This window comes from Narcine bancroftii, chromosome 12, assembly GCF_036971445.1.
Source record: "Narcine bancroftii isolate sNarBan1 chromosome 12, sNarBan1.hap1, whole genome shotgun sequence".
NCBI classification, from domain to species: domain Eukaryota; kingdom Metazoa; phylum Chordata; class Chondrichthyes; order Torpediniformes; family Narcinidae; genus Narcine; species Narcine bancroftii.
The window spans coordinates 95,736,052-95,763,809 of NC_091480.1; the positions used below are offsets into that span (position 1 = coordinate 95,736,052).

General features: G+C 42.7%; 1 protein-coding gene across 6 annotated transcripts in view; it reads left to right on the forward strand.

The window, feature by feature from the left end:
- Nucleotides 1-27,459, forward strand: part of LOC138746664 (rho GTPase-activating protein 27-like) — a 148,503-nt gene extending 121,044 nt beyond the window's left edge. For 5 of the 6 annotated variants that reach the window (XM_069904951.1, XM_069904952.1, XM_069904953.1 and 2 more), the window contains 7 exons: nucleotides 169-265; nucleotides 735-854; nucleotides 5,011-5,109; nucleotides 7,598-7,675; nucleotides 9,339-9,473; nucleotides 12,801-12,906; nucleotides 22,457-27,459. In XM_069904951.1, coding sequence (XP_069761052.1) covers nucleotides 169-265; nucleotides 735-854; nucleotides 5,011-5,109; nucleotides 7,598-7,675; nucleotides 9,339-9,473; nucleotides 12,801-12,906; nucleotides 22,457-22,655 — 834 coding nt within the window. In that variant the 3' untranslated portion in view covers nucleotides 22,656-27,459. Of the gene's footprint in view, nucleotides 1-168; nucleotides 266-734; nucleotides 855-5,010; nucleotides 5,110-7,597; nucleotides 7,676-9,338; nucleotides 9,474-12,800; nucleotides 12,907-21,885; nucleotides 22,396-22,456 lie in introns of those variants that run through there. The other variant, XM_069904954.1, reaches the window with a different exon arrangement.
- Nucleotides 27,460-27,758: the final 299 nt, after the last annotated feature.

Below are 27,758 nucleotides of genomic sequence, written 5' to 3' on the forward strand. Positions count from 1 at the left end.
TAGCAGATGTTTCTAAGTGATTCTGCCTGTGTGATGTTGGCGAAATATGAAAGTGGTAAAAATCATCTCGCTCCTTTGCTTCCTGCTTGGAAACGGCCTGCATAATGCAATCAAAACTGGGTCTGCACTGCAACTAACGTCTCATTCATTTGTTGATTTCCCTTTAAGTTGGACACAGTGAGCATGGATGAATCTGATTCTGCTCATGACATAGCTAGTCCTGAGAGGCTCAACAACAAAGAGAAGGATGAGAAGCGAAATCGCAGTAAGTCTCTGGATAATTTTGAGTGTGTTTTTAAAGATTTTTTAATTGAAATTTACAAAAATTAAACAATTATATATTGAAATACAAATTACAGAGGAAGAAAAAATCCCGTCAATTCAAAACTTCCGCCACATACAAAGCAAAGATAAGCATGACCAATGTTTTGGGCTTGAACCCTTCATCAAAGTATAAAGCTGGTTATGTATCTTTGCAACATAAAGGACACTGTTTGACCTACGGAGTTTCTCCAGCATTTGTGTTTTTTACTAGCAGTCAGTAAAGAAATGTTGGTTATGCCTGTCTGAAGGGTAGTTGAAGTAAAAAATTTTTAACCTTGAAGGAGGTCTCAGGCCTGACAGTGAAGAGACACTGTCCACCACTCTGTCCACAGAGAACTCCCCGGTTTTCTTCATCTATTTCATTGCAAACTGTTGTACTGGATTTGATGCCTTGGTTTTGATCCTTTCAGGTTTCTCGAAGAGCAACTCGGCCGAAACTGCAGACATCAAGAAAGTGAAAACCAAGCTAAAGAAATTCCTTCAGAGGAGACCTACGCTGCAGTCTGTGAGGGAGAAAGGTTATATCCAAGGTTAGTGAAATCTGTTTTCTCTTGATTAGCCTTATTCTTGATGCTTGCTGTGTAAGAAATAATTTGTCCACTAATGAAAAGCCTTAAAAGTGTCCCATACAATAAGACTAGAAGTCATTTCCACAATATTTTTTTCAAAAAAAGAGAGTAATTTGTTCCTTCAAGAACTTTAAAATTTCCTTATCAGATAGTAAGGTTGAACTAAAACGCCAGTGTATGTTAATTTGAGTAAGACTAGGAAAGTTTAAAGACAGGAGCATGGTCAGAAATGACTATATTTTTGTATTCACAAGAACGAATGAATGGGATAATTTGACTATCAATTTTTTAAAAAGGCTCAATCCGTGAGTACGTAAAGGAAGTCTGCACAGCTAACTGTTGCAAATCACTGAGCTGCGTCGAGGCAGTTATTTCTCCTCAACCATTTTATTTCAACTGGTGCCACTAGCTTTTTTTGGTGAGTTCCAATCCTGGTGCCAAACATTGCCCTGTTACCACGATTGTGACGCTTCTGCAAAACACCAAATTTCATGATTTGTTCATGACAATAAATTCTGATTCTGACCTGCATCGTGGTAACAGGGCAATGTTTGGCACCAGGGCAATGTCATGGACACATGAATTAAGAAGGTTACAACTTTCTAACTTGAAAAATTATTATTGGGCAGTGCAAATAAAATTTCTTGCATCTTTTTTCGAAAGAGAAGAAATATCGGCAAGGGTTAAAATAGAAAAGGACAAAATTGGAGAGAGAAAATCAGAAGAATTTATATATAAATGAGATGCAAAAGATTGATGGTTGGAGATAAAGAAACACCATTGTTGAAACATCTGATTAATATGTGGAACAAAATAAATGATGAAATTGGTGCAAGGGGGTATTTATTAACTAAGATGCCTCTAATTCAAAATTCCCTTATCCTTTTTCAAAAGACAATAAGTTTTTAGGCATTTGGTTTTGTAAGGGGATTTTTAATGTAAAAGACTATTATGAAAGAGGTCAATTAATGACATTTGAGCAAGTGAAAAGCAAATGTTGGAATACCTCAAAATACTCTTTGTTACTTTCAATTGAGAGCATACTTGAGAGATAAATTAGGACCTGTAGAAATTTTTATCAAAAGAGGAATTGTTAAGAAATTTACTTTTGTAATATATTCTTTACTACAATCAGGAACTCCTAAGTGTGGAGTCTACAAGTCAAGATGAAAGTGAGAATTGCATCTTTGTAGATATTATATGACTATTACTGTAAGATATAGACTCATTCAGTATAACTTCCTACATCAGTTATATTGTACACCACAAAAATTGAATAGGCTGAAAACAGATTTATCAGATCAATATTTCAGATGTGGGGAAGAAACAGGAACTTTTTTTACATTCAAATTGGACCTGTTCCAAGGTATGACCTAATTGGTTGGAACTAGCAAACTTTTTGAACAAGGTGCAGATGACATATTTCTGCAAAATCCAGATTTATTTTTATTAGGAAATGTTAAAGGGACAAGACCCAAATTAAAATGGTCAATATAGCCATTAAAGTTTGTTAAAATTGCATTCCCAGTTACCTGGGAATCAGATCCCCATTTGAGTATGGCATAATGGAATGTAGAACTTTTAGAAAAAAAATTACATCTAATATAAGAAATAAATATGCTGTGTTTCTACAAATTTGTCATGTGTATACCCAATTATTAGGGGATTCCTGTACCTCTGAACCTCCTCTAGAATGTATTTAAAGAATTTGATAAAGTAGGTATGTTGGAAGATATTCCTCTGTGCAATCCTGAAAGTCTTTCCTTTTTCTTTCTTTCTATAAAACTATATTTTATTCTTGAATTGATTATTCTGAGGCTGAGGGTGGGGGTGGGGGGGGGGATTTGGGGATGGGGGTTTTTGGGTGGGGGTATATATATGTAGTTTAAGATTTTTATTTGTTTCTATTTTCTATTAATATGTTGAATTTGATCATGTTTTAAAATATTTAAAAAAAGAATCTGATGGCAGCGGGGTAAAAACAGTCCTTGTGCCACTGAGTGCTTGTCTTTAGGATCCTGTACCTTTTTTTTGAAGGGTAGCTAAGTGAAGGGGGTGTGGCCTGGGAGGTGGGGGTCTTTGAGGATAGAGGATGCATTTATAAGACACCACCTCATGTAGATGTCCTTGATGGAGTAAAGCCTGGTGCCTGTGATGTCGCAGGCTGAGTTAGCAACCCTCTGGAGTTTATTCTTGTCCTGAGAGTTGGTGCCTCCATACCAGGGAGTGATCCAACCAGCCAGAAGTTCATGAGAGTCTTCGGTGGGACATTCCAAATCTCCACAAACACCTCTCAAAGTATAGCTGCTGGCGAGCCTTCTTTGTGATTGCATCAACATGGAGGCTTCAGGACAGATCCTTGGAGATGTTGACACCCAGGAATTTGGAATCCCATCAGTTTTTGGACGGCAAGCCTCAAAGGCAACTGTTCTGTGCGGATTTGTGTTCTTGCCTGCTCACTAAAGAACTGCATTGTCCACAAAATGCTGCAGTAAGCGTGTAATCAGCAGTGGGCATCCTGTTTCGACGGGGTGAGCAAACCATGGGAAAATGTAAGCAGTGGTGAGGTTTACAGAAAGCAAACAAGAGGCGTAGAAGGGATGGCCAACCAGCACCTTTTTTTTCCCAGGGCAACTAGCAAATACTAGAGGACTTCAGTATAAGGTGAGGAGAGGAAAACTTAGGGGGTGACATCAGGGGTAGGGTTTTTACACAGATTGGAATTCATTGCCAGGGGTGGTAGTGGAAGCTGGTACCATAGGGGCATTTAAATGTCTATTAGATGGGCACATGGGTGTGAGGTAGGGATGGTTTTGAGCAGTTGTTCTCAATGGCCACCTTCCACACATTTTCACCTCACGTAACAAATATTTTTAAATTTTTTAAAATGTCGTTGGTAGGAGAGAATTTTGGAATAAACCAAAACTTTTACTGCTTCATGGAGAAGGAGGCCCATAAGCTTTGAGCAAAGACCTAGAGGGGGCTATAGCACAAAAAAAAAGATTGAGAATGGCTGGTTTAGATTATTGAGTAGATTTGTATAGGTCAGCATAACAGTGTGCCAAAGGGTCTGTACTGTGATGTAATGTTCTAAGTCCTTCAGTACTTATTCCTCTTCGACTTGTGCTCACAACCACAATGGCTGCAGCACAATGAGCTGAAATTCAGCCCTCCATGGGTGTGCAATGAAGCATAGTTCCTCCATGAGCACCATGAAAAGCACAGGGGAAATGGTCATTGTTCAATGGTGGAGAAGTTGCATGATATGATCTCAATGATAGGACAAAGAGAATGCGCCTGGTGGTTATGTTAATGTCGATGACCATTTTGCCCAAGACAGAGAATTCAGCCAATTGTCTCTTACAATCCATGGAAACTTTTTACTGCAACGAATGCTATTGATGTGAGCATTGCCAATATTGTAACCACTGGAAGGAGTAGAGTATGATCTGTATGAATTATTTAAGAGGACACCGCTCCATTTAGGCCTGGATAGTTTTGTTCTCCATCTGAATGTAAAGTTATTACCCACACAATGGGCTTACCAAACATGTCTGACTTAATGGTTTGTCTCTTCCATCGGTGAATGTCTGGAGTTTTTTGGAGCTTATTCTGCTCTCTGATTTTATTTTTAAAAAGTTTTAGTGATACAGCTTCTGGTCCACAGACCTGTGCCACCCAATTACAATCAGTTACCTGACTAACTCTGCTTGTTTTGGAGGGTGGGAGGAAACAGGAACACCCAGAGAAAACCCATGTAGGTCAAGGGGAGAATGTACAGACTCCTTATAGACAACACTGGATTCAAACCAGGGTTGCTGGGGCTGTAACAGTGTGGCGCTCACTGTGCTGAGGTTTAAAATGGGCCCTTCTGGCTGCCCAATTTAATTAACCTATAACCCCGGTACGTTTCAAAAGGTGGGAAGAAACCAGAGGACCTGGAGGAAACCCACACAGACACGGAGAGAACGTAAAGCTCCTTACCGATGTTGTCAGATATGAACCCGGGTCGCTGGCGGTGTGCTGACTGCTATGTTAACCATGATCAGTTATAAGTATTAGGGCAGCTGTGATTCTAAGAGTCAAAGGTTCACACTGTGTGGTTCTCATTTTACAGACCAAGTATTTGGCTGCAGTTTGGCGGACCTATGCCAAAGGGAGGGGAGCACCGTGCCCCACTTCGTATTGAAGTGCATTCAAACGGTAGAAAAACGAGGTAATGGTTCCATCACCTACATGTGGAGGTGCATGTCTTGGGCAACTTGTCGGTCCCATAAGTATCTTTTCACCTCCATACTTCCTGGTTACTCCTCATCGGCCAACGATGTACACTGACGCGAACTAAGTGCCACCGTCCCTTTTGCTGTCCTCAACTCTTCATGTGCGGAACTTTTTGCTGCATCCGAACTTTTTAATGTGACCTGCATACTACTTTGTCAGATCTGGATTTTACTTTTGCCTTCTCGGGAACGTGAGCAGCCACTTGGCCCTGCTGTTCAATGAAATTGTGGCTGATCTAGTGTTGGCTTCAACCCAGCTTCCCCACTCCCTTGCTGTTCAACCTCTGTTCCCACAGCTCTCTGGGGTACAGGATCCCAAAGAGTTTTGACTCGCTGATTTAAAAAAATCCTCTCTTCTCTCTTATCTTTATCCTGATATTATATACCTCCTATTCACAGAGATGCTGTTTATTAGCATACACGTTGAACAATATTCATTTGCACTAAAATTCTTACTTGCTGGTGCATCTAAACATAGTTTTGTTAGAATAGTTTACCTTTATTCACCCAGTAATGAAAGAGATCATGCGTAAAAGCTAGATAACAAATATTTACAGTTACACTTTTAAATAAGGTGGTGTTTTAATGATACAGAAGTTGTGACCAGGGTGGTAAAGCATCTTCTCAGCATTGTCAGTCCCTCTCAACATGTTACTGAAACCTGGAAGGGCACCTCTAAACTCCAATGAGCACTTTCTTCCCAGGAAGTGGACCATCTTCTCGAGGCTTCTGTTGAATGAATCTATTGGTCTCTGCCCAAGTTCCTCAGGATTCCTCAGGGGGCTGGGGGTTCGGGACCTGATGAGGAGCCTGTAGGAGAAGGGAATCTGAACCTTTGACTCTGAGCCGGATTAGAACCATCACTCTGGGCTGACTTGGATGTGGCTTGCCAGCAGATGGGTTGGCCCTGCCCGCGGATGCCCACGAGGCAGGTCGTGTCAGAACTTGCCTGTTCGCTCCAGATGTCACCAACAGGAAGTGGTGCAAACTCTACAGAGGGCTAGATATGGGGTGAAAAGGGTGTCGGTGTGGAGATGAGTGAGATGCATTTGGATAAGTGAGAGCTGACTCTTCCCATCAAATGAAGTGCTGCCTATTTGATACCTATATGACCCATCTCCCACATTATCCTCATGCAGTTTCACATAGTCCTCAGATCAGAGTCCTGATGCAGGTAAAATAGATGCTTTGCGGATTAACGGGAACAGGAATCACCATGAAGTGTTGTGTTCAACAGGATTTTTTTTCTGCCCAGTGACTCTGGTGCCCTAAAGTCAAGTGATCATTCCCCTATCTCAGGGTTGGCTCAGACCAGTTGTCGCAGAGGCCTGATCGAGGAGATTTCATGTGTGATTTTAAATTTAAAGTTGTATTTATTTAGAGAAAATGCCCTTTCATAAAACACAAAATCCAAATGGAAAGGTGGAGATTCTCCGCGTCGGAAAACTTACCATCATGAATGCTCCCCGACTTGCTCCAAGGCACCAACTCCAATCCAACTCCGAGGTAGGGTCAGTGGCTCTGCCACGCATCGTGAATGTACTGCCACTGAAAGCGGCTCGCTAAGGGCAGGCTGATGATGTCAGCCCGCGACCCATCTCACCTCTTTCCCACTCACTCACCCCTCTCCCTCCATGACCCCATCAGGACAGGGTGGCTGGCGGAGAGCGGCGGGGGCTGTCTGGGAGCCGCCGGGTCGGTAGAGCCATCGGGGGGAAAGGCTGTGACAGCCCTGTTGGCCACTTCAGCATTAGGGGCCGCTCGTTGGCGCCAGCGTCTCAATACGCGGCAGAGCAATGGCCGTCTTCCCCTACCCATAATCCCCCATGCAGCTGAAACCACTTTGGGAAAGTGGCTTCAGCCTGCATGGGGGATTATGGGTAGGGGAAGACGGCCATTGTTCTGCCGTGAATTTATGATGGGCGGTGCCATGCCTATAGCGGCTCCAGACGACGCATTGAGGGGCCGCTCTGCATAAAAGCAGTGCTGGAGCGGCCTTTTGGGGCTGATCCATAAACATGTGATTTAAAACTTCTATCCATGTTTGCAGCCGGCCTGAAATCGGAGGCTCAGCATGAAAACACCTAATGTTTGAAATGCATAGAACTTGACATGGTCAGTATTGGAAGTAAATAGCATCGATCTCATGAGGTGATGAATGCGAGTGAGGGAGAAAGATGAAGATTGTCAGGCTGTTGCGGGTGATAGAAGTAACAGTAAAAATAACAGAATGAATTAGTTGACCCTTGTCTGCAGCGTAAAATCGAGGAATTCTATGCGTGTCAATGCTAATATTCTTCTATTTAATCATTTGTTTTTAAGATGCTATTGGCTCTTGAATAGATACGTTGAAGCTGCAATTTTGTCAGTAGAATTCTGACTGAGGTGAGCTGGTTAATGACCTCTGTTTTTTTAAAAAAATAGGTTTGGATATTGACGGTCTATACCGAGTCAGTGGGAATCTGGCCATCATTCAGAAACTACGATTCAAAGTCAATCATGGTAAGGGCTGGTCACATTATTGATGGGTTTGCTCACCCTCTAATGGTTTGCATTTAGAGTTCCACTAACAAGGCTGTGTTGAAGGAATGAGGCAGCGAACAAGATCCGAATCTAATTGCACACTGAGTTTCAAGTGAAGCTGCCAGGAGGTGAAAGGGATGTTTTAAGACTTGTCTTGAGGAAAGAGGATTGAGAAGAGAAATTAGAGCAGGTTGTTTTTTTTTTAACCACAGTGGGGCTTGCACAACAAGGCCAACTAGCTGCAAGGTGAGTTAATGGAGAGTTATGGGATGAGGTTACCAGAGACTGGTCCATGTGAAGATTTGAGTGCGAGGCTGAGAAATGCTAAATTCCTGATTGTGGTTGCCCAGGTGATTTTGTGAGGTCACCCACAAGTGCAGAGGGGGAAGGTGAACAGGATTTCAGATAAATTTTCCTTTTGGGGAATCGAGTTCTGATGTAATTTATCGAGGAAACACTGCACTTTTATGGTGTGGTCAGGGTCACTCAGCCCCGAAACAGGTCCCTTGTCCCATAGTGTCCATACCAGCTATCCCCCACAGAGCCTCTTAAATAGCAGATGGGTAGTCCTCCTCCATCCTATACTGGACTGGGCTGTCAGCCTTGAGTTCATGCTAGTGTGTCTAGCCCGGCCTTTGAAACCCACAGCCTTTCTCTCTGTGGTGAGGCTTACTCAATGGACCATACACAGAGAAACTCAGTAGGTCACACTGCATCCATAGGAACTAAAAGGGAACCAGCATTTCCGGCCTGAGCCCTTTGTTAGGATTTCATAGATTCACAGGAGAAGAATGCGCTCTGACTTGAAAGGTTAACTTTGTTTGCTTCTTCACAGATGATGCCAGTGTTCCCAGCAATTTGTTAGCAGTTTTTAAAAAAAACTTTGCTTTATCATTAAAGGGATGCGTTTGGAACTAGATGGGAAAATGGTTTAGCTCATGGTGGAGTGGTAGAGCAGACTTGATGGGCTGAATGGCCTACTTGTGTTCCTTTATCTTATGATGGGTTACTGATGGGAAAACTGGGTCCATTTTACTTTTTTGTATTCTTCAGCATCTTTCCATCTCACTTGACAGCACTTTTTTTTTCCAAATAGTTTGCACTATATGTTTAAATTTAAAATGACCTGTGACAATTCCCTGATCTCTGTTAGCTTGGGGACTCTTTTGCAATGTGGCAATTACCTTGCTTTGCACCAAAGAAAAGGTACAAGGACTGCCTAAAGAAATCTCTTGGTGCCTGCCACATTGACCATCGCCAGTGGGCTGATATCGCCTCAAACCGTGCATCTTGGCGCCTCACAGTTTGGCGGGAGGCAACCTCCTTTGAAGAAGACCGCAGAGCCCACCTCACTGACAAAAGGCAAAGGAGGAAAAACCCAACACCCAACCCCAACCCACCAATTTTCCCCCGCAACCGCTGCAACCGTGTCTGCCTGTCCTGCATCGGACTTGCCTGCAGCTGACGTGGACATTTACCCCCTCCATAAATCTTCGTCCGCGAAGCCAAGCCAAAGAAAGAAAGAAGCATTGGAGAGTGGGACTTTACAAAGCTCATCAGTAATAATAGGTAGTGGATCAGTATTTATCTAGGTGATGGTTAAGTGGAAGATGAATTTGTTTGTTCTTTTTCTTCTGCACAGATGAGAACGTGAACCTTGAGGATGGACCATGGGATGATGTTCACGTTATCACAGGGGCTTTGAAACTCTTCTTCCGAGAGTTGCCTGAACCACTCTTCCCATTCAACTATTTCAACAATTTTATTCATGCAATCAGTAAGTAAAAGAAAAACCTGTTTGGAAGGTTGCTTAACTCACTAGTAAGTTGTAATTTTGCCAACAGATGATAGCTTTTATTAAAGCAAGTAACAGTATGTAAAGCAAAATGTAAGTTGGACTGCAGACCCATCTACTGGCCAGTGGCTGCAACTGCATGTTAATAATTGCTAATGCCTTGATCAACATCAAGAAAGCAAGGAAGATCTCTGGATTTTTTGGGATGTTGCTTTTTGCGATTTTATTTAATAGCTGATTTAGATCTTCCCAAAACTTTTCCACTTTCTCACATGCCCAAATTGCATGTACTGTTGTTCACGTTTCCTCCTTACAGCGAAAACATCTGTCTGATACTGTTGGGTCCCATTTATTTAACTTTTGAGGTGTGATGTATAGCCTGTGCAACCAATTATATTGTATCATGCGTAACCTCGTGTTTATTGTATTTCTCATAGTTCCGGAGCATAGCTTCTCCCATGTTTCATTTTTTATCTTTATGTTTAGATCTTGTTCCCACTTTTGTTTGGGTTTACAGCTTAGTTCATCCTTCTCTTTCTCTTGCAGCTTGATGTACATGTTTGTTCTAAATCTTTTAATTATCATTGTGTCTGTATCACATATTCAAAGCTGCTTCCTTCTGGTAACCTCAGCCTGCTTCCCAATTTGTCCTTTAAGTAGGTTTTCAAGATTTATTATGATAGCCTTAGCAGTAGCAAAAAAATGTATAATGTCAACCTGGAAATCATAAGAGAGCCTGAGAATACAGCAATGGTACATGGAAATGAATAAATGTATTCCATTGGAAAAAAAAACATATAATTTAAAAAATAAAGTCACAGTATTTGAACAAATTTGGGAACCGTACATGGAACACAACAGAGAGGGCCTACCGCGGACCTCCACCCCCTAAAATGATAGAATGAGAAGAAGACAAAATGAACTGACCCAGTGTGTAAAAGTAGATGACACAATTTTCTTGTTTATTTTCATTGTGTGAAGACGCTGTTTAATGGGTTTATTGTATTGTATATGTTGAATGTTTAATGGGTTTGGAGGGGGGTGGGAAGGAGGGAGGGAAGGGAGGGGGGAAAAAGGGGAGAAAATGCCACTGTGTATATTTAAGAGGAAAATGTTTATATGTATTTTGATTGATATGGTTCATAGTGTGAAAATTTTTTTAAATTTAAAAGAAAGAAAGCAAGACCAAAGGGTAAGGTAAGGGATGAATGATGTATGCAAGGCTTTTTACATGAAAGTTTCATTCAGTTGATGACCCTCATTCCTTACATGATTCAAAGATTGAAGGACCCCTGACTGCAAGGCATTTGTTCTCCCCGTGTCTCTGTGTGGGTTTGCTCTGGTTTCTTTCCATCTTTCAAAAACCTGCAGGAGTTCTAGGTCAATTAGATGTATTTTGGCTGAAAGGGCCTGTTACCACACTGTCTGTCTAAATGTTTTTTTTAAAAAAACAATTGAACATTTAAAATCATTCAAGTTGTGGCATCAGAGTTGAATGGAGTTTGCAAACGCTGGGCCTGAGTGCAATGCTGGATAAACTCAGCAAGTCACACAGCATCCACAGGAAGTAAAGAGTTACCAGCATTTGACACTTTGTCAATGTTTAAACATAGAAACATAGGTGTAGGAGGAGGCCATTTGGCCCTTCAAGCCTACCCCACCATTCAATATGATCATAGCTGATCAGTACCCGGTTCCTGCCTTCTCCCCATACCCTTCGATCCTCTTAGCCACAAGGGCCAAACCTACTCTTAAATATTGACAAGGAACCGGCCTCAACTACTTCCTGTGGCAAAGAATTCCACAGATCCACCACCCTCAGAGAAGAAATTTTTCCTCTTCTCAGTCCTAAAAATCTTTCCCCTTATGTGACCCTGGTTCTAGTTTTTCCCAGCACTGGAAACAATCTACCTGTGTCTAGTCTGTCTAAGAATTTGATATGTTTCTATAAGATCTCCCCTCAATCTTCTAAATTCCAGAGAATACAAGCTTAGTCTATCCAACATATCCAAGTCCTTCCTTCCCTGGTATCATTCTAGTGAATCTTCTCTGCACCCCCTCTGTAACGAGGATGTCAAAAGGAGACCAAAACTGCACGCAGTTTTATTTTATAACCCAGAGGTGTCTTACGACACTGTTTCCCTTTCTTTTCCTCTTGTACTCTTTCCCTTGCCTCCCCACACCCCCCCACCCCCCCCCCCACCCCGAATTAGCTACATAGTGTGTTTTCATTCTTCCGCCTCCTTCACAGCTTGTGTGGAAAATGCTGAATTGGAATCAGGCTGCGTTCTAAATGGGTCAATTCAACAAATCTTTTCAATACTGAAGTTTCAGTTACCTATGGTTTGAAAGAGTTGGCCCTAATACTATGCAAGCCGAATTTATTATCATCTGATTGTACAAGAACAGCCCGATGAAACAGCATTCTCTGGTCCTCAGTGCAAAACATCCAGACGCACACGCAAACAAATAGTACATATGCAGGACAGGTATTATAACTTTAAAATAAATAAATTTTGCTTTGCGTGAATAAGAGTCTTGGATGGTTAGTGTAATCTTTGGTCGTTCAGCAAATATGATGTAAAATGGATAACTCTGTTTTGAATCTGAACTTAAAAGGATTTTAAAAGAATGGTGTTGAGTGTTTTTTTTAAAAGAATTTATTCTCCTTTTAATTCTATCATAATCTCTTGTGTTCAGAGCAGTTGTTCAGGGGAATTTCCTTGCCCTGATAATGTTGGGTGTACATTAGTTGTTTGTTTGGTACTGATCACCAACGACAGATCATTTTCAGTCTCGGTGCGGTAATATTGAGACAGAACACCACACCCTTTGACCCACTGAATCTGTGCCAATTGTCAAGCACCCAGTTTTACACCATCCTACCCCAACCATTTGATTTTCTCCTCACATTCCCATCGACTTCTCCCCACCTTTATGGGCCTCCTACAGCCTGCCAATGAACCTGCGAACCCGCATGCCTTTCGGGATCTGGGAGGAAACCAGAGCACCTGGAGGAAGCCCACAAGGTCAGAAGGAGAATGTGCAAACACCACACAGGCAGCACCCAAGGTCAGGACTGAACATGGATCAATGGAGCAGTGAGGCCAGCTGTGCCATGAAATTGAGGCGAGAGAATTTGTTGTTCTCCGTGTGACAGACTCTTCCACTCTGCTAACTTTAAATTTATGCTCAGCATGTTGATATTTACAAAGTTTTGTTGGACGCAACTTCAGGAAAACCATGGTTGCACTGTAATTTGTTTTTCTATTTTACTGAGTATTCAAATTGCTGCAATTTCCTTTCCAGAACTGGGAGATCAAGCTCAGCGTTTGGTTTTCATGAAGGAATTAATTGGTTCACTCCCTGCTCCCAATCACGACACCATGCAAGTTCTCTTCAGACACCTGTGCAAGTGAGTATAGCCTTCCCTCAGGCAGGAAAACATCCGGGGGAAAAGGTGAAGTTAGGCTATTCCCCAAGTTTACCTTTAATCCTCTTGGATGGTGTTGGAATGATATCTGTTTGAAATGGCGATTGTTGACAATTAAGTATCGAGACGTGTAGAAGTTCCCTCCCTCACCCCCTTAATCTGACTCCAGCTGAATTCATCACCAACCTCTCCTCAGATGCAGCTTTCATTTTTATAGGTGCTTATTTAAATCATTTACTTTGGGGTTTTTTTTACTCCTACCATATCTTTAATGCTCTTGGTCTCGATCAGCTCTGGCAGCAGTTTGTATCTTAACGAAGGGCTTTTGCCAGTGAAACTATTTTCTCTGCACCTATTTCTTTCACCCTTTTGAGAATGCTTCGAACTCACCCATAAAAGTGACGATGTTATCATGTGCAAATGGACCATTTGATTCTCATTGGTACTTACCGTCCATGTGGGTAAACAATTCCACTGTTTTACCATCAGTGCAACAGAAGCCTGTACTGCACCTTGAAGATGTTCCCTTGTCCTTTTCTAATCCATTTAATGTTTATTTACATTTTCATTCCGGGAGCCTCAAATGCAGAAATCGATCTGCTTCTATGACCCGTGTCCCATTCATTCATCTCTTTAAATCAGTGGTTCTCAACCTTTTTCTTTCCACTCACATACCACTTTAAGTAATTCCAATGCCATCGGTGCTCTGTGATTAGTAAGGGATTGCAGGTGGTACGTGGGTGGAAAGAAAAAGTTTGAAAACCACTATGAAATGGGCCGATGACAATTTTTCTCAAGCAAAATATTTCAGTAACAATTGGGTCGAGAGCAGTGATTCTCAACCTTCCCTTCCCACCCACATCCCACCTTAAGCAACCCTTTACTAATCACAGAGCACCAATGGCATAGGGAGTATGTAAAATGGTATGTGAGTGGAAAGATAAAGGTTGAGAGCCACTAGTTTAAATATTTCAAGTATTTTTCCCTTTGAGTCCTTAATTCCTGTGTTCTGTCATCAATGAGTACAAATTCACTGCTCTGTTTATTGTATTGTAATGATGGCTCCGTGTGTTACAATGGATGGCACGGTTTAATGATTAGTAAAGAGATTGCAGCGTCAGTAACCCAGGTTTGAATCCCACGTTTGTAAGGTGTTTGTACGTTTGCCATGCGTCCACGTGTGCTTTCTCTGGATGCTCCAGCTTCCCCACACGTTCCCGAGATGTGCAGGGTTAGAAGGTTAATTGGTCATGTGGGTGTACTTGGGCAGTGAGGGCCTGTTAATTGGAAGGACCTGTTACCAAATTGTATTGTAAATTAAAGTTCAATGAAATTGTGTAGGTGCTGAAGTTTGTGTGGGACCTGACGTTGTGAATAACAGTTTCAAGTCAAGTAACCCTTGGCTTTCATGAGCTTACACAATTCTGCAGATGTTGGGGAACTGGAATACAACACAAAAATGAGCTGGAGAAACTCCGGGTTGTACCATCGGAGGTCTTACTAGAAACTAGAAAGCCTTGCAAGTTTAACAGCACATTTCTTTACTCACATTCAGCTACTGAGTCATGTACAAAGTGTCTCACCACGCATGCACAACTCTCAAGGTGATGTGGCTCTTACAACGTTAGTGTTCATGCTCCCGGGTTTCCTCAGAATATAACATCCCTCCTTCTTTAAAAAAAAATTATAAAATTTAAGATTTCTTAAAAATAAATCGTTTCTGCTTCTTTATCTGCATTTGCAATTAAAAATTAACTATTCTGTTACACATTTGCAGTTCTATATTCTTTTCAGCGGAATCGCACTGGTGGTGGGATGTTGCTTCTCCACCTCGGTTCTCCTGCAGTCGTCGCAGGGTTGTTGCTCAGGGTTTATCCTCGTGTCCCCTCACAAGTTGTTGGAATTACAAAAGCTGCTGGTGCTTCTGGCGGTTTCTGTGTCCGATCTGGTGTTGGGGGCGAATGTGGATCCTGTTTGGTCTCAGCTGCCTGGCAAACTCTGCCTCAATGATGTAGGACCTTGGCGTTTCAGCTTCTTTAACAATCTTTCCTGATGATGAAGGGGATTTGGAGTGGTAGCAGGACACAATGAGATCCCACTCCTGGTTTTCTGTGAACAGATCTGCTCCCAGAGTGGGCCATGGCCTGGCGGGTATTTTAGCAGGAATCATCTCTTCCTTTTGTTCTGTATTTTTGGCCTGCTGGACATTGTTTCGATGTCCTTACACATGCCTGTCCAGTAAAACTGCTGACTTTGCAGTTTTCCATTCCCATGTGACCTTGTGTATTTTCTGGAGAATTTCTTTTTGCATTGTCTCTGGTGTTATCAGTCAAGACCCTGCCAGCAGTACACCATATGTCACCCCTGACAGACCAATACTGACGTTTTGCAGGCTGTACCTGTTTTATCCTTTCTGGCCATCCTGTATCACTTGTTGTGAGAGCAGCCGCAGCACCTCGTCCTTTGCAGTTTCTTCTTTAATCAGGTTTAGTTTGTTACTGGTCACATTGATGAGGTGACGTACCTTGATCTCTATGTCTTTCAGTTCATATTTTTCGTTTGGGGAAAGACGTGACAAGGCATCGGCGAGCATCGTTTCCTTCCCTAGCCTGTATTTCTAGGTAAAGTCATAACATTGGAGCCGGAGGTGTAGCCTCTGTAATCTGATTGGTGCCTTGCTGAGGTTCTTTTTCTGGATGTGTTCCAGCAGGCGATGATCACTCTCTACCACAAACCGTCTCCCATAGAGGAATTTGTGGAATTTTTCACATCCATATATGGAGCCACCATAGGCTGTGAGCATGACATTTACGGCTTCTAGTGTGCCTTCCTCCAGGTAGCCATTCACCATGTTCTCGGGGAACATCTGACGGTACAGTCTGAGCAGAAGGACATTGCTTTGTGATCCAGTGTCCAATTTATTTTCAAGTTGAATATTGTTGGTTTGTTTCTGATCTTTCTTTTCACTTGGATTGTGGTGTGCAATTCACTTTTTCCTCCCTTCCCTTTCTTGGATGTCTCATGGAGGAGTATTGTTTCGATGTCAAGCGTCAGTGTGTCGGAGTCACTGCTGTTACTCCCCTTGACGTGGTGCACTTACGATATTGGCATATTGAGTCTCTGCTGTTGTAAAGGCTTTTGAGTCAAAGGCTATTGGTTTTCCTTCCTGCACCAGTGCTGCCCCAAGGCCTCTGATGGAAGTGTCTACTTGTAGTGTGACAGCCATTTTTCTGTCATAGTAGGATATTTCTATTTCTCTTCAGACCACTTCCTTAAGCTCGTCGAAATTTCGTTGATGCAATGGTGAACTCTGAAACTCCACATCCTCTTTCAGCAACTCTCTGAGGTTGGCCGTGCGGTCTGCCATGTGTGGGGTGAAGGAACTCGTGTACTGGACGAGGCTGAGGAAGCTTCTTACTTCCTTTACGCTGTTTGGGTGTTCCACTTCAACAATGGCTGTTACCTTCTCTGGGCTTGGCCTGACCCTATCAGGTGTGTACCGCATTCTGAAGAATTGGCACTCCTCCTTAATGATGGATTTGTCTGCATTGAGTTTGATGCTGGCCTCTCTGGTTCTCTCCATGGCTTCATGTAGGTGAAGATCGTGGGTTTTTCCATCTCTACCAAACACCTGGATGTCATCTGCGATGCCGACAGCGCCCTTGCATCCCCTGTAGGATTCCTCTATCTTTTTCTCGAAGTCGTCTTGGCTCACCTTTAGGCCAAAAGTTGGTTGTAGGAACTTGTACCGGCCAAATAGATTATTGAACATTGTGAGCAGTGTCAATTCTTCATCCAGCTTCATGTTCCGATATCCATTCTTTGCATCTAGTTTGCTAAAGATTTTGGATCCCGCTAGTTCAGAAGTGATGGCTTCCAGCATTGGTGTTGGAGAGTGACCACATCTGATTGCTTGGTTTAAGTATTTGGGATCCAGACATATCCTCAGGCAGCCATTCGGTTTTTCCTTTATTACAATGGAGTTCACCCAGTCGATTGGCTTGATGACTTTCATTATTATTCGTTTTTCTTCCATTTCTTTGAGCTCCTACTCTAGCCTTTGTTTCAGCTCTATTGGCACCTTCCATGGAGCATGGATTATTGGTTTGTATTTTGGGTCAATGGTTATGTGCTATTCAAAACTTCCAAAGCACCCGACTGTGTCATCAAAGCATTCAGGATACATGTCCATGAGCTCGGCCTTGTTTGTGATTGGAGGGCGTTGCTCAAGCGGGACATTTTCTTCTTCCTGATCTCATTGTTTACAGAGATTAGCTGTAATTCCTGACAACTATTCAGGCCTAGGGTGTCTGGTCCGTTGGTGCCAACCATGAAGAATGTGCATGTGATGCTCTTTCCTTTATATCTGTCTTTTATTTGGACTTTTCCTTGTCGTTTAATCACAGGGCCAGTCTGAGCGGGAGGACGTTGCTTTGTGATCCAGTGTCCAATTTATTTTCAAGTTGAATATTGTTGGTTTGTTTCTGATCTTTCTTTTCACTTGGATCGTGGTGTGCAATTCATTTTTTTTCTCCCTTCCCTTTCTTGGACGGCTCATGGAGGAGTATTGTTTCGATGCCGAGTGTCAGTGTGTCGGTGTCACTGCTGTCACTTCCCTCGACGTGGTGCACTTTCCTTCTGTATTCTTGGTTTCTCTCTCTTTTCGTGCCAGACCTACACATCTTTTCCCAGTGATTGACCTTCCCACAGGTCCTGCTCTTCGAACCATATGCAGGGCATTTTCTGCAGTCATCACAGGGGTGTAGTCTGCCGCACCTCCTGCAGTTCTCGATGTCTGCGACTTTCTCAGCGTGCGCTTTATGGCATCGACCCTCCTATCTCTGTGCTGCGTGTTGGCCTGCACGAAGAGGGATTGTGTTTGCCTCCTAGTGGCCTCGAAGGCCCAAGCTGCGTCTACGGCATCTGCTAGTTTCAAACTATCTTTTCCTATGAGAGCTTTCAGCCCTTCAGGATGAATGCTTCCCCAGATTAGTTGGTCTACTATCCTCTCCTCAATTTCTTCGAACTTGCATTTCACAGAAATATTCTTTATCCTTGTGAGGAAATTATCTACTGACTCATCAGGCTCTTGTTTTAGTCCCTGGAACTTGTGTCGCTTTATTCTATGGTTGGATTGGGGTTCCAGACAAGAGGAAAATTTTTCTAATATCCTTTCTGGGTTATTTTCTTCCCCTTCAGCCAGCTCCCAGCTATTAAACAGGTCTAGTCCTCTCTACCCCATCAAAAGAAGGATGTAACTAACCTTTTCCTCTGATGTAGCTCCCTTGAGGAAACTTTTGGATGCCTGTTTACACCTGCTTGAACTTTTTGAAAGCCTCTATGATGTCATTAGCTTCCCCGTCCATGACTGAGAGCAATTTTGCTGCTACTAATGTGGCTATGTTCTTCTCCAGTCCTGGTCATCAGAAAATGGTGCGTTTTATGTTCTTCTCCAGTCCTGGTCATCAGAAAATGGTGCGTTTTATGTTCTTCTCCAGCCCTGGTCATCAGAAAATGGTGCGTTTTATGTTCTTCTCCAGCCCTGGTCATCAGAAAATGGTGCGTTTTATGTTCTTCTCCAGCCCTGGTCATCAGAAAATGGTGCTTTTTATGTTCTTCTCCAGCCCAGGTCATCAGAAAATGGTGTTTTTTATGTTCTTCTCCAGCCCAGGTCATCAGAAAATGGTGTTTTTTATGTTCTTCTCCAGTCCTGGTCATCAGAAAATGGTGCGTTTTATGTTCTTCTCCAGCCCTGGTCATCAGAAAATGGTGTTTTTTATGTTCTTCTCCAGCCCTGGTCATCAGAAAATGGTGCTTTTTATGTTCTTCTCCAGCCCAGGTCATCAGAAAATGGTGTTTTTTATGTTCTTCTCCAGCCCTGGTCATCAGAAAATGGTGCTTTTTATGTTCTTCTCCAGCCCTGGTCATCAGAAAATGGTGCTTTTTATGTTCTTCTCCAGCCCTGGTCATCAGAAAATGGTGCGTTTTATGTTCTTCTCCAGCCCAGGTCATCAGAAAATGGTGCTTTTTATGTTCTTCTCCAGCCCAGGTCATCAGAAAATGGTGTTTTTTATGTTCTTCTCCAGCCCAGGTCATCAGATAATGGTGTTTTTTATGTTCTTCTCCAGCCCTGGTCATCAGAAAATGGTGCTTTTTATGTTCTTCTCCAGCCCAGGTCATCAGAAAATGGTGCTTTTTATGTTCTTCTCCAGCCCTGGTCATCAGAAAATGGTGCTTTTTATGTTCTTCTCCAGCCCTGGTCATCAGAAAATGGTGCTTTTTATGTTCTTCTCCAGCCCTGGTCATCAGAAAATGGTGTTTTTTATGTTCTTCTCCAGCCCTGGTCATCAGAAAATGGTGCTTTTTATGTTCTTCTCCAGCCCTGGTCATCAGAAAATGGTGCTTTTTATGTTCTTCTCCAGCCCTGGTCATCAGAAAATGGTGCTTTTTATGTTCTTCTCCAGCCCTGGTCATCAGAAAATGGTGCTTTTTATGTTCTTCTCCAGCCCTGGTCATCAGAAAATGGTGCTTTTTATGTTCTTCTCCAGCCCTGGTCATCAGAAAATGGTGCTTTTTATGTTCTTCTCCAGCCCTGGTCATCAGAAAATGGTGCTTTTTATGTTCTTCTCCAGCCCTGGTCATCAGTAAATGGTGCTTTTTATGTTCTTCTCCAGCCCTGGTCATCAGAAAATGGTGCTTTTTCTGTTCTTCTCCAGCCCTGGTCATCAGAAAATGGTGCTTTTTACGTTCTTCTCCAGCCCTGGTCATCAGAAAATGGTGCTTTTTATGTTCTTCTCCAGCCCTGGTCATCAGATAATGGTGCTTTTTACGTTCTTCTCCAGCCTTGGTCATCAGTAAATGGTGCTTTTTATGTTCTTCTCCAGCCCTGGTCATCAGAAAATGGTGCTTTTTATGTTCTTCTCCAGCCCTGGTCATCAGAAAATGGTGCTTTTTATGTTCTTCTCCAGCCCTGGTCATCAGATAATGGTGCTTTTTCTTTGTTTCCTCTCTCCGTGTTTATTTCAATTTTTTTCTATATGGTGTGAGTTTTGATCAATCTCACCATGTTGTGTCCGGGTTGTACCATCGGAGGTCTTGATAAACATTAGAAAGGCTTGTAAGTTTAACAGCACATTTCTTTACTCACATTAAAGCTACTGGGTTGCGTATTGATACAACGTGTCTCACCATGCATGCACCACTCTCAAGTGTGATGTGGCTTTTCCTGTGTTAGTGTTCATGCTCTAGTATAAAATAGTCCCAGGTTTCCTCAGTATACAAAAATGCAGAATTCATGGAAAGCTATAGGCAGTCGACATTTTGGGCCGAGCCCTTCTTCAGATGACCTAAATCTACTGGCAATGGACTTCTGTAATGTGTTTGTTTACTTTGACAATAGCAAGGGCATGTGGAGTTGCACATGAACTGTAGAACACTACAGCACATATATGGTCCTTTCGGCCCTTGTAGTCAGGGCTAAACTATCACAGTCCTACTGAGCTGTACCTGCACCTGTGCCATATCCCTCCATTCCCACCCCCATCCATGTACCTGTACAAATTTTTCTTCAATGTCAAAAGTGAGCATGCATTTACCAATTCAGCTGGCTGCTCGTCCACACTATCACTACTCTCTGTGTGATGTTCCCCCTAAACTTTTCCCCTTTTATGCTTGACCCACATCCCCTAGTTTTTATCTCTCCTAACCTCTGCGAAGAAAACCTGCTTGCATTTGCTCTATCCATACCAATAATAATTTTGTATATCTCTATCAAATCTTTCCTCATTCTTCTCTGTTCCAGGGAATAAAGTTCTCTGTAACTCAGGTCCCAGCCACAATCCTTGAAACCTTCTCTGCACATTTTCAGTCTTGTTGATAGTCTCCTGTCATTAGGTGACCAAGATTGCGCACAACCCTCTAAATCCGGCTTCTCCAAATCTTGTACAAATGCACCATAATATCCCAACTCCTATACTCAGTACTTTCATTTATGAAGGTTGATGTACTAAAAGCTCTCATTATGATCCTATCTACCTGTGATGTCACTTATAGGGAATTATTTACCTGCATTCCCAGTTCCCTCTGATCTACTGGACTCCTCAGTCCCCATTATTTTCAGTGTATGTCTTATCTTGGTTTGTCCTTCCAAAGTTTAACACCTCATATTTTCCTGCATTAAATTCCATCTGCTATTTAGCATCCCTTTTTTCCAGCTGATCCAGATCTCTCCGCAAGCTTTGAAAGCCTTTTTCGCTGTTCACTGCACCTCTAATCTTTGTGTCATCTGAAATCAATGGTTTCAGTGAAGGATGAGGGGATCATCCCATGGGGAGGTGATTGGATGTGACGAACCTGCAACTACTTGAACTTGGGAGATCCACACAACTTGGAAGCAGGCATTTCTGCCACGGAGTACAGGTCAACCATCAAGCACGCATGCTGAACTCACCCTGGTCTATCTCGTTTTATACCTGTCAATTCCCTCCAGATTCTACTACAAATCTGCAGACAGGATAATTGAAAGAGGCCAATTAACCTGTCTGTTGTGAGAAAATTGGAGCATGCCCACCTGCTCACAGCTTGCCCAATTGCGACGAAGCAACTCACTGTTTCAGTGTTAACATGAAGCAAATGAGGTTATTCCATCTCTGGAGAGATTCACTGGTTGAAGGTCAGGAGGTGTTTCTTCTGACACATGAACCTAAAACTATTGGCCAAAATTTTGGCAAATGAAGTTTGCCATTAGGGTTGCAGTTAGGGGAAACAAAGGTTTTAATTCATCAGCCTTGAAGAGACGTCAATGGCTCAATATTGAATAAATTTAAGGTTGAGGTCGATAGGGAATTGGAAGCTGTGGGTATTGGCTGGAAGAAGCCGATGAGGCAGAGGATCATCCGTAGACTTGTTGAAAGCTGGCAGGCTTGAATGTAGTAATGTGGCCCACTCTTCCATTTCTCACAGGTCCTCTCTTTCGTGGCCAGACAGAATGGGTTTGTGGAAGGAGATGGGCCATTCTGTCCTTATATTATCGAAGATTTGATATAGCAAATATAGGGAAGATGTTTCTACTCATGGGAGCATGCCAAATAGTGTCTTTGAAATGATGACAGACACCAAGAACAGCACGAAGGAATTGTGAGGAAGCTGCAAGGTGTGGTAATGGTGAACATCAGGGAAGGTGATGCTGAAAGGATTAGTTGACATAGCGTGGCTGTGGAAACCTAAACACCAACTCAGACCAGTGGGGTGAGCTGCTGTACATCCAAATAACCCCATTTAGAGTTTGTCCTTACAGAATTCCTTCTGATACTAACCAATTCCACAAAGCTCCACAATGCCCCATGCTAACTGTTCCATCTTAAAGAATAAAACACTAGTGATTGCTTTGAAGTTTATTTAATGATTTAATGATTTCTAGTTTGAAGCTACCTCACAGCAGATCTGACTATTTGCTTTATCATGTTGTTGCGAATGATCGATGGAGTCTTGAAATGGCTCTGAGCTTTCAACATTTTCTCCTTTTCTCTTCCAGTGTGATAGATTATCGCAACCAGAATCGGATGAGCTCACAGAGTATGGCGATTGTGTTTGGCCCCACTCTTCTGAAACCTGAAACAGACACCGGAAACATGGCAGTCCACATGGTCTACCAGAACCAGATTGTGGAGTTTGTCCTTAATCATTACCAACATCTTTTCAATGAAAGTCGGGAGTTGGTGGGTGTTAGATGAGCAAACAGTGTGAATGGGGCAGTAGTGCCGTGTGTGTGTGTGTGTGTGTGTGTGTGTGTGTGTGTGTGTGTGTGTGTGTGTGTGTGTGTGTGTGTGTGTGTGTGTGTGTGTGTGCGTGAAATAGAGCCAGCATCTGCATGCACTGAATCCAGCAATTGGGACCACAGATGACAAAAAGACTGTACTTCAGGATACTGTCAATTTCAACTTCAAGGGAAGCTCAGGAAAGAAGTTACAGTGGATGAAGTTTTCAGTCCTTCTGAGGGATGCCTCTTATCCCTTGATCTATTTTTAAAGAAAACCATTGGCTGCTTCCTTGATTCTGGATTTGGGAAGAGATGACATGCATGCTTCGACAACCTCCTAGGAGATGTTTTTGGATACTTTTGACTACAGCTTTCTCTTGGCGCTAACGGCAACTCCTGGGACTTAACCCAACAGGAAGTGCTTGTAATGAACCTGCATACAGCACTTTAACACGTGCTTCTTCTCTACTCGACATCTTCATTTGAGTTCTGATGGCAATATTTAAGAATACTCTCAAAGGCCAGTGATGATGCGTGCTCATGAAGCTTTCTTTCTTCTTGTGAGAATGTACTTGAGTCACTATAAATAATTAAAATGGGGTAAAAACTGAACGTTAAGTCAGGCATAAGTGGCGGGAATAGAGATGCTGATAATTCAGAGATCTTAAGTAAATGGGGGATTACACAAGTTTATATTTATTCAGGGCACCAGAGTCTTGGAAAAAACCTAAATAATTAGCCTATTTGGAACCTTCAAAGCAGAAGTTGCTTCAAACGTGAAAATTACTGACAACAGGTGAAAATGTCCAGTTGAGAATAACTGTGAGCAATACTGGGCTGCAGAATCTGAGGCGGACCATTCAGTGAGCAGGGAAAAGTGTTTTTCTTAACTTCAGTTAATTATCAAGGATTTTTTTAGATTTCAAAGGTGGAAGTTTGAAAGATCAAAGGGGCAGAATACCAAGGAATGTTGAGGTGAGGTAAATGATCGGTGGTTTTAGATTGCAGGAAAAGGGATTGGATTGAGGAATTGCACTCTTAAAAGGTCTAAGGATCAGATGACACAATAGTACAATGATTTATTCCACGTTGGTGTTCAGCTCACTTCCTCTAATGCCAGTCGGAACCAAGCCTTTACCTGCAACTGATAGTAAAGTTGATAAAGGAGTCTCACCACCAATTGTTACCATAGTCTCTGTCAGTCATAGTCAACCATGGGTACTGCTCCTCTGGTAAGCTAGAGTGGCCTCTCCAGGGCACAAAGTTGATGTGGAGATTCGTCTATTCCCAATGCAGTGGGACCCTCCCTCCTCTCCATGCTAATGACAGGTCCAAAGGAACGACGAAAGTCGATACAGTTTGGTGCCAGCAGCATTGCAGGAGTTGTGGGTGCCGGTGCTGGATACAGCAGTCGGCCGCCTTCAGGACTCCAGCCAGATTTTTCCTCGGGGTTTACTCCCAAAGCCTTTCCCGGGAGCAGGTACAGCCACAAGCAGCGGAGGTTTGAAATCCGAGTTTTCCCACTCCTGGATGAGTTACCATCATGAGACCCATCTGCCTGGTGCAACTGGTCTCAAGGCGGCAGTGCCCCTTCTTCTCTCAGTGAGATCAGCTCCGCCGCCCATAAGAACTGTGCCCCACATGAAGAACCCCACGTGGTTATGTGTTTTGGCGGAGGTCCTCCGCCTTTACATTTGGTCTTTTGCCCTCTCTGAAAGGGCCGAAAGGGTGATGGGGGGGGGGAGGGGAATGTGATGGGTGGTGTTAAAGACCATCACATCATCCAAGATGTCTCCCTTGGTGGGAGACGAGAGAGCACAGTCTTAGAATTAGAAGGGACCCATTTAAAACTGAGATGAGGAGAGATTTCTTTAGCCAGAGTGTCGTGGAATTATGGAATTTGTTGCCACATGCAGCTGTGGAGGCGGGATTGTTTGGGGAATTGAAGAGCGAGATTGATAGGTATCTAATTAGTCAAGGGAATTATGGGGAAAAGGCCAGAACTTGGATCTAGATGTGAGAACGGTTTAGCTCAGGGTGGATTTGCAGAGAAGACTTGGCCTAGGTCTGTTCCTTTTTCATGTGATCTCGTGATTTCAGCAAGGTGGGGGGGGGGTGGTGAGTGGTGTTAAAGACCATCTCATCATACAAATTCATAGCTGATTGCTGGAACTTTAACACGTATCCTGCTTAGTTCAGGAGTATCCAATTCCCTGCTCCCCACTTCCAATGTAATCTAAAACCAGTATAGAAAATATTGGAGCACTCAGTAGATCAGGCAGCGTCTGTGGAAAGAGAAACTGAATAAATATTTCAGGATAACTGTCTCGTTTGGGAAAGAAAGTAAACGAGTTTCGGGTTGCAGAAATGAATCGGGCGAAGAAAACATCTCTGAAAGGATGAGGTTGGGATCACTCTGGAGATGAGCTGTGGAGGCCATCTGGTCAAGGGGGTCATTGGAGCAGTTAGAGAGAGAGTGAAGAACAGCTGTGAAAGTCTGGACAATTACAAACAAGCACACAGGAATGTAACGTTGCAAAGTAGGCCTGTGGGGCAAAACAGAGTGAGACTTAGCCAATATGAAGACAGTTGAACTGCAGCAGATTTGGCCAGTCTGCATCAGAGCAGCAGAGCTCAAACATGTTCTGCTTTGTTGCAGCTGAAGATATTTTATTTAAATGAAGTATAATGGGGGTGTAGGTTAATTGGGAGTAGTGGGGGGGGGGGGGGGTGGCTCTTGGGCCGAAAGTGCCTGTCACCATGCTGTATGTCTAAAATCTAAATAAATTAATTTCAAAACTACAGATTGAAAATAACAAGGGCCATGCACTGACTGCCATGAGGTGAGGCTCGAGTGCTTGAAGCTCATACCTTGAGAGGTGTAACATAAATTCTCCTACATCTGACAGGTTTCCAGGACAGTCCCTGTAAAGGTAGTTTTGCAGGTTAAGTTTGCACCGTCCAGGCACATTGTTTGAGCTCACCAACATTGGACCTCTACGTGCTTGGCCGTGTATATGGACTTCCGCCTTGTGCTCAGATTTTCATGCATTGGATTAACCCTTAGAGAGCAACGATTCACAAAGCAGTGACCAGAAACAATGGTAAAACCTTGGCAGAAATATGACCTTGCAATAGGCTGGCAGGTACAAACTCCACCGCACCTACTGGAAATGGCTAGGCACCTGAATCCCATCAGTGTAACCACTCCACCTATCCTCCTGTTCAACCGCCTGCAGTGCTTGACCGGCAAGTGTCTTGCACATCGAGGATCTCCTAGAGCAGGAGGAATTGAAGATTCAGATAATTTCCTTGAAACAGAATAGATTTTTGACATTACCGTGAGGATCACTCCAACGAAATAGTTAATTAAATACATTTGGCAGAAAATCTTGTTTAAAATAATTTCAGTGAGAGTTGTACAGATTGTAAAGTTATGAAGCAGTCCTGGTGTTTAATTACGTTCTGCGCATCATGTCAGCGTAATGGTTAACCCACAGCATGCTAACTTCCTGAGCTTTGCTACTTTGTGGAATTGTTACATTCTGTGCAATTTCTTCAATAAGAAGCCATTTTTTTCTTGTTACCAAGATAACATCAAGGTCTGTCAGCACACTCTGTTGGGATTAATTTTAATCCAACTTTTATATTTGCTCCATATCCCCTAAAACCCATCGTATATTTTCAGTCATATGCAGATGAATTCTACCTAAGTGCTTATTTAATGTTTATCTCTGCTTACTGAGTTCCAGAGCATACTGTAAATAGCTTTAAGAAAGAGAGTCAAAAAGTTTATATTATTTAAAATGAGTTTAAGTAAAAGCAAACACTGGATCTGGGTTTGTAGTTTTAAGAATAATGCAGTTTAATAGATTTAATTCTGAAACTGCTGGTCTTGAATGTATGATATCAGCGATATAAATGGAGTTGTTGATATCAGACAGTTTTAAACAATGGTGCTGGACACCTGACAAGAATTAAAATGTAAAATCCTGTTGTCATAATGTAGTGAATTTAATGTCCAGCAAATAAAAAAACAATATACGATGTAGTCAAAGGGAAGAGATTAATTTTCCACACAGTTCCCATGTGGGTCTCTTCCATGATTTAATTCAGCATTTTCTTGGCCACCCAGCACCTTCAAGTCTCCCTGTAGAATTAAATACAAGAACCTTGCCACTGTTTTCATGTTTGGGTATGCATCCACAGCTGGAAAGCTGTGACTTCATGTCGAGCCAACTACTCCCCCTGTCCACCACCCTCCAGTAATTTTGGATATATCCTCAGTCACGGTTCTCAAGCCCACTCTGGATGACTTTGCCAACGTGACTCCCTCCTATCTCCGCAAAAGACTTGTGGTCTGCTGGTGCCTTTAGTCATTTCCCTTGGCCAAGTCCATTGATTGCCTTTTGCCACCCTCCTCCTTGCCTTGCAATGTTTCCTCCCTTTGCCTTCTGTCACTTGTGTTAACTCTTCAATCTGTAAAATCATACTCCCTCAAAACTTGCCATCCCCAACCCTATCCCTCCCGACACCTCTGTAAAGTACACTGAGACTTCTCCATTTAAGTATAAACTCTTGTAAATATGTATACGTATAAATGTTGTTCAGAATTTGCAGCCTCACTTCCATTTTGCTACCTGCTGGTTTATCTGGCACCTCTCTGCTGTAAAATGAATGTATATTGATAAACCATGAAATTACTAGAGCTTTATTGTGCAGGTGAAAAAGTTATGTACATTAGATTTCTTTTCCAGTAATAAAGAAATGGAAACATTGTCATGCTTATTCATGGTTTTAAATGAATTTTAAGTTAACCTGTCGAATTGTTTTCAGACTTCAAACCAGATGATTTGAGGTGAGGGACTGGTGTGCAAGTTCTGTTTAACAACACCAAGACTTTCAAAGAAAAGCTATTGTTGTAAAGGGGACACAAGGCAGCAATGTACACACACTGTGACCTTCCACGCAAGACTGGGGATCTGTTTCAACAAATTTATGGGCTGCCCTCTGTGGAGAGGTTGAGTGGGACAGGTTTTAGACACCCCTGAGCTCAGAGAAACGAGATGTGACCTGA